This window comes from Taudactylus pleione, unplaced genomic scaffold, assembly GCF_031769625.1.
Source record: "Taudactylus pleione unplaced genomic scaffold, aTauple2 ptg000170l, whole genome shotgun sequence".
In the NCBI taxonomy this organism is placed as follows: Eukaryota; Metazoa; Chordata; class Amphibia; order Anura; family Myobatrachidae; genus Taudactylus; species Taudactylus pleione.
Genome location: NW_028284572.1, coordinates 10660191 through 10677084, shown reverse-complemented (window position 1 = coordinate 10677084; position 16894 = coordinate 10660191). Strand labels below are relative to the sequence as shown.

General features: G+C 40.6%; 1 protein-coding gene across 1 annotated transcript; it reads right to left on the bottom strand.

The window, feature by feature from the left end:
- Positions 1-6976: 6976 nt before the first annotated feature.
- SFRP2 (secreted frizzled related protein 2) lies at positions 6977-15148 on the bottom strand. Its single transcript, XM_088475374.1, has 3 exons — positions 14340-15148; positions 12783-12863; positions 6977-9724 (listed from the first exon to the last, which is right to left on the bottom strand). Exons 1-3 carry the CDS (start codon positions 14839-14841, stop codon positions 9420-9422), a joined length of 888 nt encoding a protein of 295 aa, XP_088331500.1. The 5' UTR covers positions 14842-15148; the 3' UTR covers positions 6977-9419.
- Between the last annotated feature and the right edge of the window lie 1746 nt (positions 15149-16894).

Below are 16894 nucleotides of genomic sequence, written 5' to 3'. Positions count from 1 at the left end.
ACCTGAGTTGCCCCCCCTCCAGTGTGTACTCCGAAAGAGTGTTTAGTGCAGCCGGGAACCTTGTCAGCGAAAGGCGTAGGAGGTTGCTTCCACAAAATGTGGAGAAGATGATGTTCATAAAATGAATTATCAACTCTTCCAGGGAGACCAGCCTCCAGAACGTACAGAGGGACCTGTGGTTGTGGATTCCAGCGGGGACGAATTAATACTCTGTGAGGATGAGGATGTACACAACACTGAAGAGGGTGAGGAATCGGTGGATGAGGAGGATGAGGACGACATCTTGCCTCCGTAGAGCCAGTTTGTGCAGGGACAGATTAATTGCCAGCTTGTTTTGTGGGGGCCCAAACGAACCAATCATTTCAGCCACAGTCGTGCGGCAGACCCTGGCGCTGAAATGTTTGGTTTGTTAAAGTGTGCATGTCCTGTTTATACAACATAAGGGTGGGTGGGAGGGCCCAAGGACAATTCCATCTTGCACCTCTTTTTTTTCTTTGAATTATGTACTGTTTGGGGCCTAGTTTTCAAACTGCCATCCTGTCTGCCACTGCAGTGTCACTCCTAGATGGACCACCTGTTTGTGCTGTCCACTCGTATCTCTTAGCATAGTAATCCAGCTACCTCGGTGCAACCTTTTGGACATAAAAACACTATTGTGAGGTGTGAGGTGTTCAGAATAGACTGGAAATGAGTGGAAATTAAGGTTATTGAGGTTAATAATAGCATAGGAGCAGAAAAACACACAAATTCTGTGATTTTAGCAGTTTTTATGCTTTTTTAAAAAAAAATACAGATCCAAAACACAAAACCCAGAACCCAAAACACGGAAGGGTGGTTTTGGCAAAACCAATCCAGATCCAAAACACGAAGAAAGATCCAGATCCAAAACCAAAACACAAAACACGAAAAGTGGCCGGTGCACACCCCTAGTAAACATGAAGAATGCCAATGTGGTCACTGTGGATATGGTAAGCATGTCAATATGCACGTCAACATAACTGTCAACATAAAATACCACACCGACAATACATCTGTTTACTGACTTCAACTGCTGCTTTGTTATTGGCTGTCATCACATTTACAGACGGCTGTCAGTCCTGCCTGCACCTTATGGCTGATAGAAAATGCAAGGATGAAGGGGGACGGGGGGACAGAATGCTGACACAGCTGGGATCTGTGAATCTTCCTTGCACACAATGGCAGCACTGTGATGTGAGCTCTACTTTCAAGGACAGGGAAACCCCACTGTGCGCACCAGCAAATGTTCAGATAGAACAGCCCTGGACCCCTATTATAATGTGAGACTGAGCCAGACGCAGGCTTCATACTCATACACATCACTTTTAACTTTCATTATGGACAACATGTATTTTTGAGAAAAATATTTTTTGATAGAATACAAATAATTAAACTGATGGAATCAATGAGCTATATGGGCTGATGAAGAGTGGAGTATATCTTGTGTGTATTCACACTGCGCATAGTCAGGTCTGGACCCAGGTATACATAAGTACTGTACGTGCAGAGCCATACTTACAGTATTAAGTCTCATCTTCATTTGCAGCTGTACAGGTTCTCATGTGAGCCACGGGCTGATTTTGACATGTACGTAATGACAGAGAAAAAGATATACTGCGCTCAGCTAGCAAATATTACTAACGTGCGGTATCTATGAACCAAGTATGAAGTTAATCTATGTTTAGCACGTATGATATGATAAGACAATATGTAACAAATACTTAGTAGACAATGTGGATATTATGTAATAAAAAATTATTTATTTTCAAAGTGGCTAAACCATGTAGAGTGGAAAACCTGCACATGCACACAAACAAACAAAATCCTACCAGATCAGTTAGGAATGAAATCAAATCAGCATTGACTAATCAAGGACCATAGGATATAGTAAATGGATAGTGGATATCAGGCCAAGGGGTGATATTACTAAAAGTGATAAAGTGCACTGGCGTGCACGATCCCAAATGAATCTAGATGCTTGATGTCAGTCTTTTAGTCAGAAAGCGGCGTCCCGCTGTAGTGGCAGCAAGAAGTGGTAAAAAGTTCAGTCTTCGGTATGGTGCCTGGGATGATCTTCACGGGGACAAGGGTACGGTGTATATGCCGGGGAGCAGTAGCCTCCTGGTTGCAGTGTGATCCGCTCACCGTGTCAGTATCGGAGGTTGCCTGAATGACCAAGCCGCCTCCGACCTGCAACACCGGGGATGACACTGTGTCCAACGGGAGACTGCCCGGCACCGCCGCTCACTTGAGTAGCGTGCCGTGCGTCTCCCTCCTGTGTAACCGGTGACTTACCTGTCTCACCCTGGGATTCACCGCTCCTTCCCCTGCCGGCTATGTTCCTCCAGATGGTAGAGTTGCTAGTAGTCTCCTCCGTGATGTGATCACCTGATCGATGGTTACGTGTGTTGAATATCCAGACTGAATTAATTACCCATTTAACACACGTAACCACCGAACAGGTGATCACATCACGGAGGAGACTACTAGCAACTCTACCATCTGGAGGAACATAGCCGGCAGGGGAAGGAGCGGTGAATCCCAGGGTGAGACAGGTAAGTCAGCGGTTACACAGGGGGAGACGCACGGCACGCTACTCAAGTGAGCGGCGGTGCCGGGCAGTCTCCCGTTGGACACAGTGTCATCCCTGGTGTTGCAGGTCGGAGGCGGCTTGGTCATTCAGGCAACCTCCGATACTGACACGGTGAGCGGATCACACTGCAACCAGGAGGCTACTGCTCCCCGGCATATACACCATACTCTTGTCCCCGTGAAGATCATCCCGGGCACCATACCTCAGACTGAACTTTTTACCACTTCTTGCTGCCACTACAGCGGGACGCCGCTTTCTGACTAAAAGACTGACATCAAGCATCCAGATTCATTTGGGATCGTGCACGCCAGTGCACTTTATCACTTTTAGTAATATCACCCCTTGGCCTGATATCCACTATCCATTTACTATATCCTGACACATATATCCTCTGGTCCTTGATTAGTCAATGCTGATTTGATTTCATTCCTAACTGATCTGGTAAGATTTTGTTTGTTTGTGTGCATGTGCAGGTTTTCCACTCTACATGGTTTAGCCACTTTGAAAATAAATCATTTTTTATTGCTTAATATCCACATCGTCTACTAAGTATTTGTTACATATTGTCTTATCATATCATACGTGCTAAACATAGATTAACTTCATACTTGGTTCATAGATACCGCACGTTAGTAATATTTGCTAGCTGAGCGCAGTATATCTTTTTCTCTGTCAATACTTAAGGATCTAGTCAGATATCCTATACAGCAGCTCGCTTGCATCCTATGCCCTCTAGAAATCTTGGTGCGCTAGTATCCATTTGTTTTCTTCATGACATGTACGTAAACCCAATGGTTTGTTTGTTTGTTTGTCTGTGCCAAACCCGTTTTGCGCATGTGCAGAACAGGTCTTACATGATTGCTCGCAGACCCCCCGTAGCCTAGACATGTCACGTTTGGGGGGCGGAGCAGGAGTAGCGATTGGGATCGTTGTACAAAATGAGGGTGTGGCACCCGTTTTGTAGTGGTGCCAAGCCCAGGGCCTGCATCATTGGATACAGACGTTCTAGACGTGGCACAGGGGTTCCGACGGCCAGGCTGCGTAAGCTTCGGCTAGTGCAGCCTGGCCGAGGGCAGCAACCATCCCAACTGATGGTCGCAATGGTTATCTAAGCAGCATGACCTCTATGGATTCTGCACTCAATCGCAGATGCATGCAGGAGGTTTCCATTTCCTACAGACACCTCCTGCTGCATTTACATTTAGTTGGACGGTATTGCACAGTCGCTTCTCTGAGACACATTGGAATCATAGAGGTTGTGATGACTGAATTGCAGGCTATGCGTTGCTGGCCAGAGCCGTAATTAGACTTTTTGATGCCCTCTGCCAGAGTGAGCATTGGCGCCCCCCACCCATTTTTTAAATAGGGACATAAGATAGTGCACCTGAAAAAGGGCCATGGCCTCATGGGGAAGGGCCAGGGAAGAGATAGAGGAGGCCAGTAGATGCTGGGGGTAAAAGAGGAGGAAGCTACAAGTGAGAATGATAATAAACAGGAAAATTGACAGGTCCAAACAGCACCCCCTGCCCTGCGGTGCCCTGTGCCATGGCACAGGTCGCACTACCCTAGTTACAGCCCTGCCAAAAGTGTAAATACTGAACAGCTGCCAGTGTTGGTCAGAAGCATAAATACACCTACCAGTCTGCACTGATCATGATGCCGGGTATTAAAACCAAGAGTACAGATAAGGACTGTGTGGCTAAGATGAACACAATTCCGCCTATAGGCGAACATTTGCATTTAGTTTAGTGCACGCATTGTGGTAGCAATAATGGCCAAATTACGTTCAAATTTGCATCAACCCCAATGTGAGCATTCATTTCTCTTCCGTTCACCTGCCAGAAGCTGAAACAGGATAGAAGATTAAAAGACGCCCTTGTGTACAGGACCTTACGGGGTTGACAACTGTAGGAGCTATGATAAATGTGCAGATGAAAATGAAGGAACATTTAACCCTAGGGTTCCTGTCAAATGGATGTTTTATCAACAAGAAAATGGAGCTGAAAACACTGACATTTATTAAAAGCAGTGCAGTCAGCTGTGCCAAAAAAAAGAAAAACAGATGGAAGTGATATCAACCAATGGACAACAAAGACTTTTCCAGAAACACAGTTCACAAAGAACATAATGGAAACACACGTGTTGCAGCAGGTATTGAATTCCCTGTTGGGAAATCAGAAAATATCATGTGCAGAATGCAAATAACTCTGTGTCACTTCCTGAAAGTATTCCAAAGGGAGCCAGATCCCTTTTTGACAACCAATAATGGTGGAATGGTGTACTGATTCATCGAAGAATGGAAAATAACCTTACAAGGATGAATTCATTTACAGGCCTATTGATACAATGTCACAGTAAATTACTGTACCAGTTCCATGTCTCATAATGATAATATTAGAGGACTTTAAAAACTGTGCGTGAGGAGTTCTAGTACTCACACATCAAAGAGCACCACTGTTAATGAGAGTGCACAGTTACAGGAGAAGACTGTGTCGTCTGCCATGAGTGTGCCACGGAAAATTCTCATAATGAAGAGGTAACATCGAAACTAAGTTTTGATGGAACTCCTAGACACAGGAATACCAGAGTTTTACTAGGAGAGGAAAGACAAAACATGTAACACAGTACAAGGGGCCTGAGTTAGCACGTGCGCAGGACCCTTTCTGCGCATGTGCAAAACGTGTCCTGTGTGATCACATGCAGGCCCCCGTATGCCTCTGCCTGATTGACAGGCAGAGGCATTTATGGGGCGGTGAGGGGACGGCCTGCATTCCCGGAAACGTGGGCATGTCGCCCCCATTTTCTGGGAGTGGCAAGGACAGGATCAAGGTCCATGGATGCAGATTCCTGGCCTCGCAAGCCCGCCAGCCTGCATATGCTGAGGCTTACTCAGCTGGCTGGCGCTGTCCAACATTGCGACCGATGGTCGCAGCGCTGGGATCGCAGATGCAACAGGAGGTGCCAGATACCTCCTGCTGCATTTGTAGTTTAGCAAGGACAGAATTGCAAAGCTGCTTGTGTGCAACTTTGCAATTCCGTCCTCTGTTGAATCAGGCCCAATGATAATACTTTTAGTCTAACTGAACCATATATTTTTAAAAACATAAGCACATAATAAAAGAGTGTTTACACAATCAGTAAACAAATTTTCAGCAATAGTAATACTTTTATTATATTATTCTAATACTAAATTGTGTGACCAATGAATATGAGTAACAAATGCAGTTTAGGCAGGAGGTGACAAAAGTGATAAAATAGAACACTGTGTATACACAATAAAAATAATGGAGGGAAGACTATAGTTTATATACAAGAACATACTGATCATCTTGACTATTGTACTACTGTACAATATTATCAAAGCAATATTGTATAACTTTTTCCAGTACTGCATCACAGATATTACACAAGTCTCAAGCCGCGTATCCACTAGGCGATTGAAATGAGCGACTGAATGATAACGACATTGTTCAATCGCTCATTAATCGTTCACAAATTGGGCATTAAAATATCTAAAATGACCAGCGATGTGTGCTCCTGCTGGTCATTTTTGACATCAATCATCGCCTGAACATGCCGGTCAATTTGCCGATAACGACAGATTGTGCATGTTCGGGGATGAGGGAGGGTGCCTGCACTGAACGACATATTGTTCAGTGTAGGCATTACAGGGGATGAGGAACAACTGTACGATTACAATGTTGTAATTGTACTGTCGTTCCACTATCTGCTAGTGTATACGCACCTTCTGTGCGTTTTAAAACAAAAACAATCTTCTGACAAGTAAAAATTTTGGCTCACTCTTTTGGGACGCATTGCAGCGGTGACCGGGTTCCTGTTGCTGATTGGAATTTGGGGAGATTTGAGGCAGCACCTCTGCTCCTTCCTTACATGCCTATCCAGAACTTCAAGCAGGTTCTGAAAGCCTTTATGGTAATTGTATTCTTTTCTTCCATTCTGGATTTTAGTTTCTCATTTGTGTGTCTTTATGTTATATGTGCTTATTTGTGATTAAAAAGGAAAATATGCTATGGGTTGCTTTTTTTCCTTGTTTTGAGAGTCATACCCTCATCCTTCTCGTCTGAAGCAGAATTATCGGTGATACAATTGAAAAGATTTCATTAATTGAAAGTCTGGTCCTTTTATGAATAGAGGACATCCAATCATTGGAGGATAAGACACTCTCAGATAAGGATTGTTATCAGTACATCTAATCAATTTTTATCTACACTGTCATATTAGTAAAGCACCGACAGATATCAACATCTTTATTTATGTTTAGTTGGTATCAGTTTTTGAGGCGGTGGGAACAACCTCATTGAGTTGTTTGATCTGTTGAGTTATTTCATACTACTTTGTTTCAAAAAATATTTTTATTTAATTGGTAACTGATCTTCATTTATAGTAAACTGTATGGATAATGAGGTATAGCTATATCCAACTGTGTTTTTTACCTAAGAATTTTTTGGGCTGGTCATATATGGGGCAATCCTGCATAGCATGAGTATTATGTGGCAAAGTCCTTTTCCAATGTGGTCATACATTCACTTAGTGTTTGTTGTGCCCAGGATGTCAAGAGGGTAGTGGCTTCACTTGGGGTGTCCAGGTCACCCACTTTGATTGGCAGGAAGGCTAATCTTGTTGTATTTTCCATAGAAACAAACCAAGCACCCTAGTTCATTCATGATCCTGCTCCACCAAGTTACTGACCCCATTAGGAGGGCATAGGTCCCACCAGGGATTTCCTCTGTACACCTGTGGGCCTGTCTGACCCTACAGAGCTGTAACTTGAAATTTTAGGGCCTGTTGCTAGATAGAAATCTTCCACCTCCAAGCTCTGAATTGTAATAACATTAACTTAAAAGTAAACATGCTCTATGCCCCCTATAGCTTTACACCCTGAGCAGCTGCGCCTCTCGCTCGGCCCTAGTTATGGTCCTGATAAAATGCAGCTGCACTGAGCCTAGGAATTCTATTGGTGACTCTGCAGGTAACTGGGTCATACTGGGATCTTTTAGCAAGTTTGGACTGCACATACAACCTGAGAGCCTAAACATGAACTGAGCAATTTTGATTGGACAGTTCTCAGACATCTTGCTCATTTTAAGTCTGCAAACACGAATACATCATTTCAGTCAGCTGTTATCATGGTGTATATGGAGAGCATTGCAAAGGTACAAAAATTCATAACTAGAAATGACTGAACCAAATGTTGCATATATCACCAATTGTAATTTATCTAAAATACAAACAAAACAGTTTCATGTTCTGATTTGTTCGATAATTATCTGATCACATACCGTATGTAATTGAGCAATAAAAACTATTTAATAAACATTGTTTTAGCTGTAATTTCAATTTTAAAATATCTGAAAATGTAACTACAATTTTCAACCCATTGCCAAATCATTCATTTCTAATTATAATGACCCTTTCTTTGATTGATAGCCAAGATGAAGATTTGTCAAATTGATATGTACAAGCAGGAAATATTGAGGGACATTTAGGACGGTTGTGACATCTCTGCTCCTGTGCTGTGAATGTACGTTTTTGTGCAATGTTGGCGACTTTGCAGCGGTAAAATGTAATTGTGGATTAATGAGTAAGGGCATTTCCTAGGCTAAGCCCCATGCAAAGCCCACAATGACTTAAGGGTCTATTTACTAAGCCTTGGATGGAGATAAAGTGAACTGAGATAAGGTACCACCAACCAGTGTTTGAAAAGTGACAGGAGCTGATTGGCTGGTACTTTATCTCCGTCCACTATATCTCCATCCAAGGCTTAGTAAGTAGACCCCTTAACCTTTTGTTCATGAGATTTGCACAGTTTTTCAAAGTGTAAATAGACTGGATTTTATGAAAGCACCATGGACATATAACTTGTATTTTACTGAAACTAAAGCTGCAAACCACAAATGGGATCACCTGAAAGCAATGTAGTAAAACAAATGAAATAAATAACAACGTTGGCACAAAAATAGGTTGTTCTTGTTCACTGTAAGCTACCAAATTATCTGGTCAAGATGTCTCCCATTGACTGTACAAAGTATACATTCTGATATGCAGATATACTTTTCCAAAGTTATAATTGAAAAGAATAATACCCCAAGAAGTGTGTTTTTATCGCAACATACTGAGTTTTCATTTTCTTCATTACCATGATAAGATAACAAAATAATTACTGTGTGATATTACTCAACTTCCTGCCTTTCATAAAGCATTTTGCCAATTATTGTCAAACTCCACTTGCACAGTGATATAATGTTTAATTTATAAACATAGAACATAGATAACATTCAGTACTTATTCCTGCACATAACCCCAGGTATAAGATGATCGCCCAATGTCTTTTGTTTTAGTACTAAACAGCTGTCAGTATAAAAAAATACAAAAAGAACTGTTAATATATATGTTTAAAGTACACTTGTCAAACCCATGATTTTAGAACTGTAGCAATTGTAATCGCCTCCAACAAACTCTAAATATCCTGTCTCCAGTAAAAGAAAAGTAACTTTTTTTTCTAAAAAATAAAATAAAAAAATGTAGGAACAGTCAAGGAGTTTGCATCTAGTGAATACTTTTCTAGATTTAAATTTTTGGCCATCATAAAAATATTTGGATTTTTTTGTTTTCATAATATTTACAAGTTTTTTTCAATAATAATAAAAATAATAATAATAATCATAAAAAGCCATCGCCCCAGCCTTCTTTTTTTTTTTGTTATATTTCAGAAAGGATGGGTTCCCAAATAAGGGAGAAAGGTGCAAAAGACTAGCCCCAGTGCTGAAAGAGTTAATTAACGGAAGAACTAACACTGCAGCTTGCGAATACTGCGAGAGATCCTTTTAAACTCCCGTTGGCCTTTCTGCCACCGCTTCACAGAGGTGATGACCAGCTCCCCTCCGAGTTTTTGTCCCATCACTAAATAAGGAGCGTTAATGTCATTCATCTCGTCGCAGGTACACTGTAGTCCATCTTTTAGCCAAAGCACCGTCTTCTTCAAATCCCTCTCTGTCACCCCATTTAGTTTGTAAATGGTTTTGCTCTTTGTCTCCGGGATGATTTTAGTGTCCCCATTGATGTAGGCGATCTCCTTCACTTTTATCTTCAGGGCTAATGAGGGCAAAAAGAGGGGGAGGAGAGGGTAGAGATGGGTGAGAAGTAGATTGAGAGAGACAGGCCCATTAGTACTCAGAAAAGCCAATATGGGGTGGGATGTGTTGCTAATGAAACTGTCAGGCCCTGACACAATTACAGCAGGTGGCTCCATTTTTAAACCACAAAGGGCATTTAAGTCATTTTATGTCAAAGCCTTATGTCTTAGCCCCCACGGTGCTTTTTAGGGACAAGTCTACATTTATTCCACTTAATTTACAGCCTTGTGGTCTGGATTTATATCTGAATCATTCATTGAACAGTTGTAGTCATTTGGACCTCTATTACTATTTTATTTGTGAGTTTAGCTTCAAATAACAATAAAAATGCTACTGTTACCAAAAACTATACAGTAATGTCATGACAGCGACTTATGTATTGTATATAAGTAGGGGTGCAAAATGTGTATTAGGAAATGTTGGGACCCTTTCACAATCTGTATACTGTATGTATATAAATACTATTTTACAGATTTGCAGCAGAAATATTTTTACTACCAATCCATTCTCTCCTAAAACAAATTTAGAACCTGTAAATAATTATGGTTAAAATCCCCTAAAGCTGCCTTATTTTAGATCACACCATTACGAAATGACAAGTTATGGGTCACTTCGGGTGACCCATAACTTTCCCGTACATCTGAAGAGAATGAGCCATTGTTAGAGGACCAGAGAAGCCACTATTATTATTTAGAGACTGTAGGCTGATTCAGAGGCGGAGGCAGTTCCGGTGAGAGTGCAGTTGACTAATGTTTTTTGTACTGCGCATGCGTCCGAGCCGCACTGCACATGTGGTCCAATTGTCTGCGCACAGGGAAACAGCAGAAATTTGGAGGCAGGGCCTGAGGTTTATAGTGGGCATACATGGGAGGTAACAGTGAGATGCGCTGCGGCATGTCGCTAACAGCTGCTCCTAGACTCACAACCGCTCACATTGGATGCCATGTTTAGATGCAGAAATTGCACCTGCCATAGGGCTGGTGCAGGTTTCGATGGTGCGTCTCATGGTGCAGCGATGGTGCATTGAGATGAATGGCTGCTGCAGGTGGGAGTCTGAGTTTTAAGGAAATTGTCCACGGCACTAGCATAAAGGCAGCCACAGCCAAGTGCACCTCTGAATCAGGCACTGTATCCTTACATATTAATTCAGGGAGCCTGGGATTGCCACTTGTTGCATGAAAAGGGTACTAAGATGTGTGTGTGTGTGTATGTGTATATATATATATATATATATATATATATATATGCAGCGCAAAGACACTAATTATAAAAACATACAGCAAATAGTGAAATGCACAGATTTAGATCATTGCTTCAGCCATTGTAATGTACATATTAGCCCCTACACACTGTCTTTCATTCGCAGTGTGCTCAATGTACTGTATGCACTTTAGCTTTTCAGAAGCAGATTGCCATGGAGGACACATTTTAAACTGCACAGAAGGAAATGTTTACTGGCTCAGCCATCAGCCCATTAGCTCAGCTGTCCGTAACTCATAAAGAGGTGATGACGAAAAGCAACCTTCATTTCAGCTGCTGCAGAATCTCTTGATCTCCAGAGAGCAGTGTTTTATCTTTTTAGTAGATTATGCAGAATCTGCATAATGTTTTTTTTTTTATAATCTCAAATCATGGTGATTATTTGTTCTAAACCTTAATTAATCCAAATGTAGGATACCTTTTGTTTACATTCTATAACTGAAAATACAGTGGTAAGAAAATACTATAACTGAAAATTGCATATACTGTTCAATATTGGATTTATTTCACAGCTTTATATATCAGTGACCATAATACATATAGATTGAAAAGGGTCAGTACAATAATCTGATGTTTTTCTGTACGACTTTGACTGTTGAGCTTATGAAAATGATGACTTTACGGCCGGAGTACAGTACACAGCGGGTCTTAATTTAGTTTCCAAGAAAATACAACATGACTAAAGTATTCGTTGGTCTGAAATCCTGTCTGCAAGTTTTATGCCATTACAGCATTATAATTACTATGGAAATTTAATTGTCTGAGTATTTTAAACTAGCCGGTTGCTGTAATTCTTCTTTGTATGTGTTTCTGTATTAAAATGCCAGCTTGTTTTGATTTGTCAAGATTAATATCCTGTACACCCAAGGCCGTGCTGTTCCTTACAAGCCCTACAATTGTACATAAGTTATGGCTACACTATAATTCAACCATAGACATATTTTATCATTCGCATCGTACTAATCAACATCCAACACCATTAATCAACTCTACAGCTGTAAAGGTTATGGCTGTTTTTTCGGGGGATTGCCCCCAAACCTTAGTCCAAAAAGTAGCTGATTTATGTTAGCAATAGCTTTTGTTTCCTGTTTTATAGGACATAGTGAAAAGCTTAAAAGCGATGTTTATAAAATACTCCAATCTCACGTCAACTCACATCTACATCCTAATTGCAAGTTACACCGACTATATCCAAACAAGCTGCACAGTCTGTCAATCATGTTAGAACAACATATTATACTGGAAAGCTAAAAAAAAATGGGTCTCATTTAACAGAAGGTTCCTTCATTTGTCTTACCACCAATAATTCAACATAGATTAATTTCATTTTCTGTCAAATGCATCCTAGGAGTTCATTTGTGAATGGAAATTAGTTCCACAATTTGCGCTCGGCAACTCATTTTTATCAGTTTATGTAACATTAAATATAATACGCAGACATATTTTAGATGTATTTATCTGTTTCTTGTATTCAATGATTTAGAGGACAGTCCTAATATTTGTATACACTTTTATACTATGCTTTGTCTGTCTCTTAATACTGAGTCTTGTATTATTACTGTGTTTGCCCACAATTGTAAAGCGCTACATAGTATGATGGTGTTATTTTAATAAATGTTAATAATAAGGTACAGCACGACAATAGCAGCTTGACAAAACCTAGCAATGGTACCCTTACGAAAGCATAAACTGCTAAGTATTATATTGATAGGCAGTACACAGTAAAAGGGAATACATATTATTGTGACTGTTCTTACCAAAATCGTTTTTGCAGAGGTTCTCAACAATGTCATTGTCATCCTCGTTGCTGGTTTTACAGGCATCACAAACTTTTGGAGCTGTAAATAGAGAAGGGATTATGAAGGTGGTAATGTTTGGCTAACAGCAGGTGGCGCCAAGAACCAGGATGCTTTTCACTGCATGTTACATAGAGATTTTATAATCTGAAATGCTGAATTTAACCAGAAGCTGGCCAAGACACCTTTATCGCTGTTGCTTACCTTATATTTTCATGGCATTCCATGAAATACAGGGACAGCTATTTTTATAAACATTTTCCTGGTTTGTATTTATTCTTTGTTTAGTAAAATAACAAACAGATCAGGAGAGATCTCTGCCAGGGAAACTCACTATTTTGGCACAGGAACACATTGCTGTGGGCATTTGCTCTTACAGCAGCACACATCAAAAATCTTTCACTGATTTGTCTTCAGTGTTTGTTGGTCATACAGGAACTAATCTAGAGGTGTATTCATTAACATCATTACACTCTATGCCAGTGGTTCCCAAACTTTCTTGAATCACGGTGCCCTACAGTATAAGAAGAATATTTTTCACAGCACCCCTAGGCCAAACGTTTCTTACTGAGAAATTCAGAAAAACTATTAAATTAAGTAAATTGTGCTTATCTATCAATTTTACTTTCAGTTATGTGGTCAACACGGTTCTGCTTCTGTTTGTCCACATATTTTATGATTGGCATGCACAGCACTGGGTTTGCCTATCACATGGACCATGATAATAAGATTTGGTCCGTTATCACCAACCCATGGCACCCCCCAAGTGCACCATGGCACCCAGTTAGGGAGCCACTGCTCTATGCCAATAAAATTGAGTAGTTTGTGCTGCAAAATACAAGGCATAGCTAATAAAAAGCCTGCTTTCCATAACTTCCATGAAATACTTCTTATATTCGAATGTTCTTAAATAGGACAGCTATAAACAGCAGGTTCAATATGTAATCACAATAGGTAGACCAGTTTTATAGTGCATCCCATCTATTTGTTCCCCTATATTTGTTCTGCCAGCAGTCATGCCACTCTATGAATAGCATGTATTAGTCAGCTGTAATATGAGCACCCACAATAAATTTAAAACTTTGCTCCCAAGGTACCACCAATGTATGCTGCAATCTGCACATCAGCGCCAGCAGATACATGAGTCTGCAGTTACAAATACTGAATGCATGGAATGCGTGCAAAGATAATACTGATAATTGCAATAACTACTTGTTTACGTTTAGATATGGCATAGGAAGCACATCTAAGTATAGGAGGTAAATTTACTAAAATGCGAGTTTTTAGAAGTGAGTTTTAAAAGTGATGTTGCCCATAGCAACCAATCAGATTATACTTAACATATAACTAACACCTTCTATAAGATAATAGCTAGAATCTGATTGGTTGCTATGGGCAACATCACTTTTAAAACTCACTTCTTAAAACTCTCACTTTAGTAAATTTACCCCTAGTAATGCACACTACATGTGATGCTAATATAATGATGCCAGAAGCAGCAGCAGGAGAGTGCCTTACCTTCCCTGGTAGCTGGCACCACATAGTCATTACTGGCTGGTGGGATGCACAAGTCATTGTCCTGGGGAAAGCGGCTGCAGTCCAGCATGTCTGGCCAGGGGAAACCAAATGCAGACATGACCGGAGCGCAGCTGTCCTTCACCTGCTCGCACAGGGACCGGCAAGGCTTGATGGTCTCATCCAAGTCATCGATGCAGACGGGGGCAAAGAGGGAGCATAGAAACTTCTTGGTGTCGCGATGGCACTGTTTCTGGATGAGGGGGATCCAGGAGGACGCCTGCTGCAAGACCTCTTTCATGGTCTCATGGCCCAAGAGGTTGGGGAGCCTCATGTTGGGGTACTCAATGTCATGGCACAGCAACAGGGTGGCCGGGATGGGCTTGCAGTTGCTCCTCTTGTAGGAGAATTCAGGCTGCCCAAATGGGAACAAGCCTCTCACTGAGTCCATGCAGTCAGATGCCAGCAGGGCGAGGAGGAAAAAGTAGCAGGACCTGTGGCACATGATTAGTGGAGTGAGGGGTTAGCAGTATGATAACGAGGGACAAGCTGTGCTAGTGCTCCTGTGCTGCAGGCGGAGCGGATGCTGGATGGAAGAAGACAGTCGCAGCCTTTCGCAGGCTACATGCAGATTGCTGCTAATGGCTCTGGCTCCCTGCACCTTGCAGCACCAGAGCCGGGCACAGAGTGATGGTCAGATGCTCCCTAACAGGAGTCTCCCTCATTTTGTATGCAGATACAGGCAGTGGGAGGGGGCTGCTGCTGTCAATAATCAGAGAAGGATTGGTCACTTCTACTCCTCAGGGAACTCTCCTCTGGCAGCGCAACAGCCTTATAAGAAATGTTATCATCCATATGTGATACAGAGGGCTGGTCAGTGCATTGTCTGCAGGCTGTAATAATATGTACAGAGACTGTCCCCTCTGCATTTACCCTGCTTCTTTGGATGTGTTTGCTCTTCTCTAGTGTTTGTTTCCCATGTGTGTTGTGTGACACACCTCTCTTATGTATGTGCATAGGCGCTGATAGTCCGCATTATGCGGTTGCCTTTTAAGTCAGTTTGCACAATAGTAGGATATTATAATGAAGCTTTGGGTGAGTGCTGTGAATAACACTGGGGGCTATTTCCTCCTAAGTGACTGCAAATAGACCACTGAGCACAGCCCATAAGTTTGTTGTTAGTGAAACTCAATTACAGCCCAGTTTCAGGGTATAATGCATAATGTGTTGCTAATTGTTTAATGCTAAGAGGTTAAAAATAACACTTCCACTAATGATCGGCAATTCTGATCTGACAATAAGTTTCGCTCAAACATATTGGTTAAGTGATATAAATAATAAATACATAACAGTATACTCTGCTGCTGCCATGCATATTACAGGGTCTCTCTATTGCCTACTAACATAATTATTACAGTTCACTGCAACAAGTGCAATAATGATTTTATGACTTAATTGCTACATAGTGCAACTGTTCTCCTAAATAAATGGTATTACTCTATGTTATATTACAGCCCCTGCTCTCACTGGCCCTGTGCTCTCCATACTGCTGCAATCAGGGCCGGATTAAGGTATGTGGGGGCCCCTGGCAACAAACTTGTGGGGGCCCCAGTCTATAAAATCAAAGTGATTATATGGGCGATGTTATAAAACAGTATAATGTATCAACCAGCATTGTTTATATATATATATATATATATATATATATACATACACACACACACACACACACACGGTATATATGTATATATAGATATATGACATCACACACATATATAAGTACAAAATCTACCACCTCAAAAATCAGATCAAAGTGTCTTGAAAAAGGTCTCCAGGAACCGAAACGTCGACATGACAATGTACAGTGTGGCTTCTTTGTGAAATAAACCTTGGTGTTGATGATTGCCTTTTTTCTTGCATTTATATATAAAGGACTTGCAGTCTATATGGGAGCACCCCATCAATGGATACTGTTTGGACCAAGTGTGCAGTCTATTGTTGTATAAATATATATATATATATACACATACACACATTCAGACAGTATATGCATGTGTATACAGTATATATATATATATATATATACTGTATATACACACACATAGATTTATACTATGTATATATATATATATATATATATATATATATATATATATATATACTGTGTGTGTATATATATATATATATATTTACACACACACACACACACACACACATTTATAAATATATATATAGATAGTTTATGTGTGTATGTAAAGTATGTGTGTATGTATATATATATATATATATATATATATACACACACAGTATATATATATATATATATATACATAGTATAAATCTATGTGTGTGTATATACAGTATATATATTTCTATACATACACATACATTTATACTATATATATATATATATATATATATATATACATACACACACATTTATATACATACAGACAGTATGTGTATGTATACAGTGTGTGTATATATATATATATATATATATAATGCACACAGAACAAGTGCGTTGGGGGTGCTGTCCTCCCAAGGAGGGCACCAGA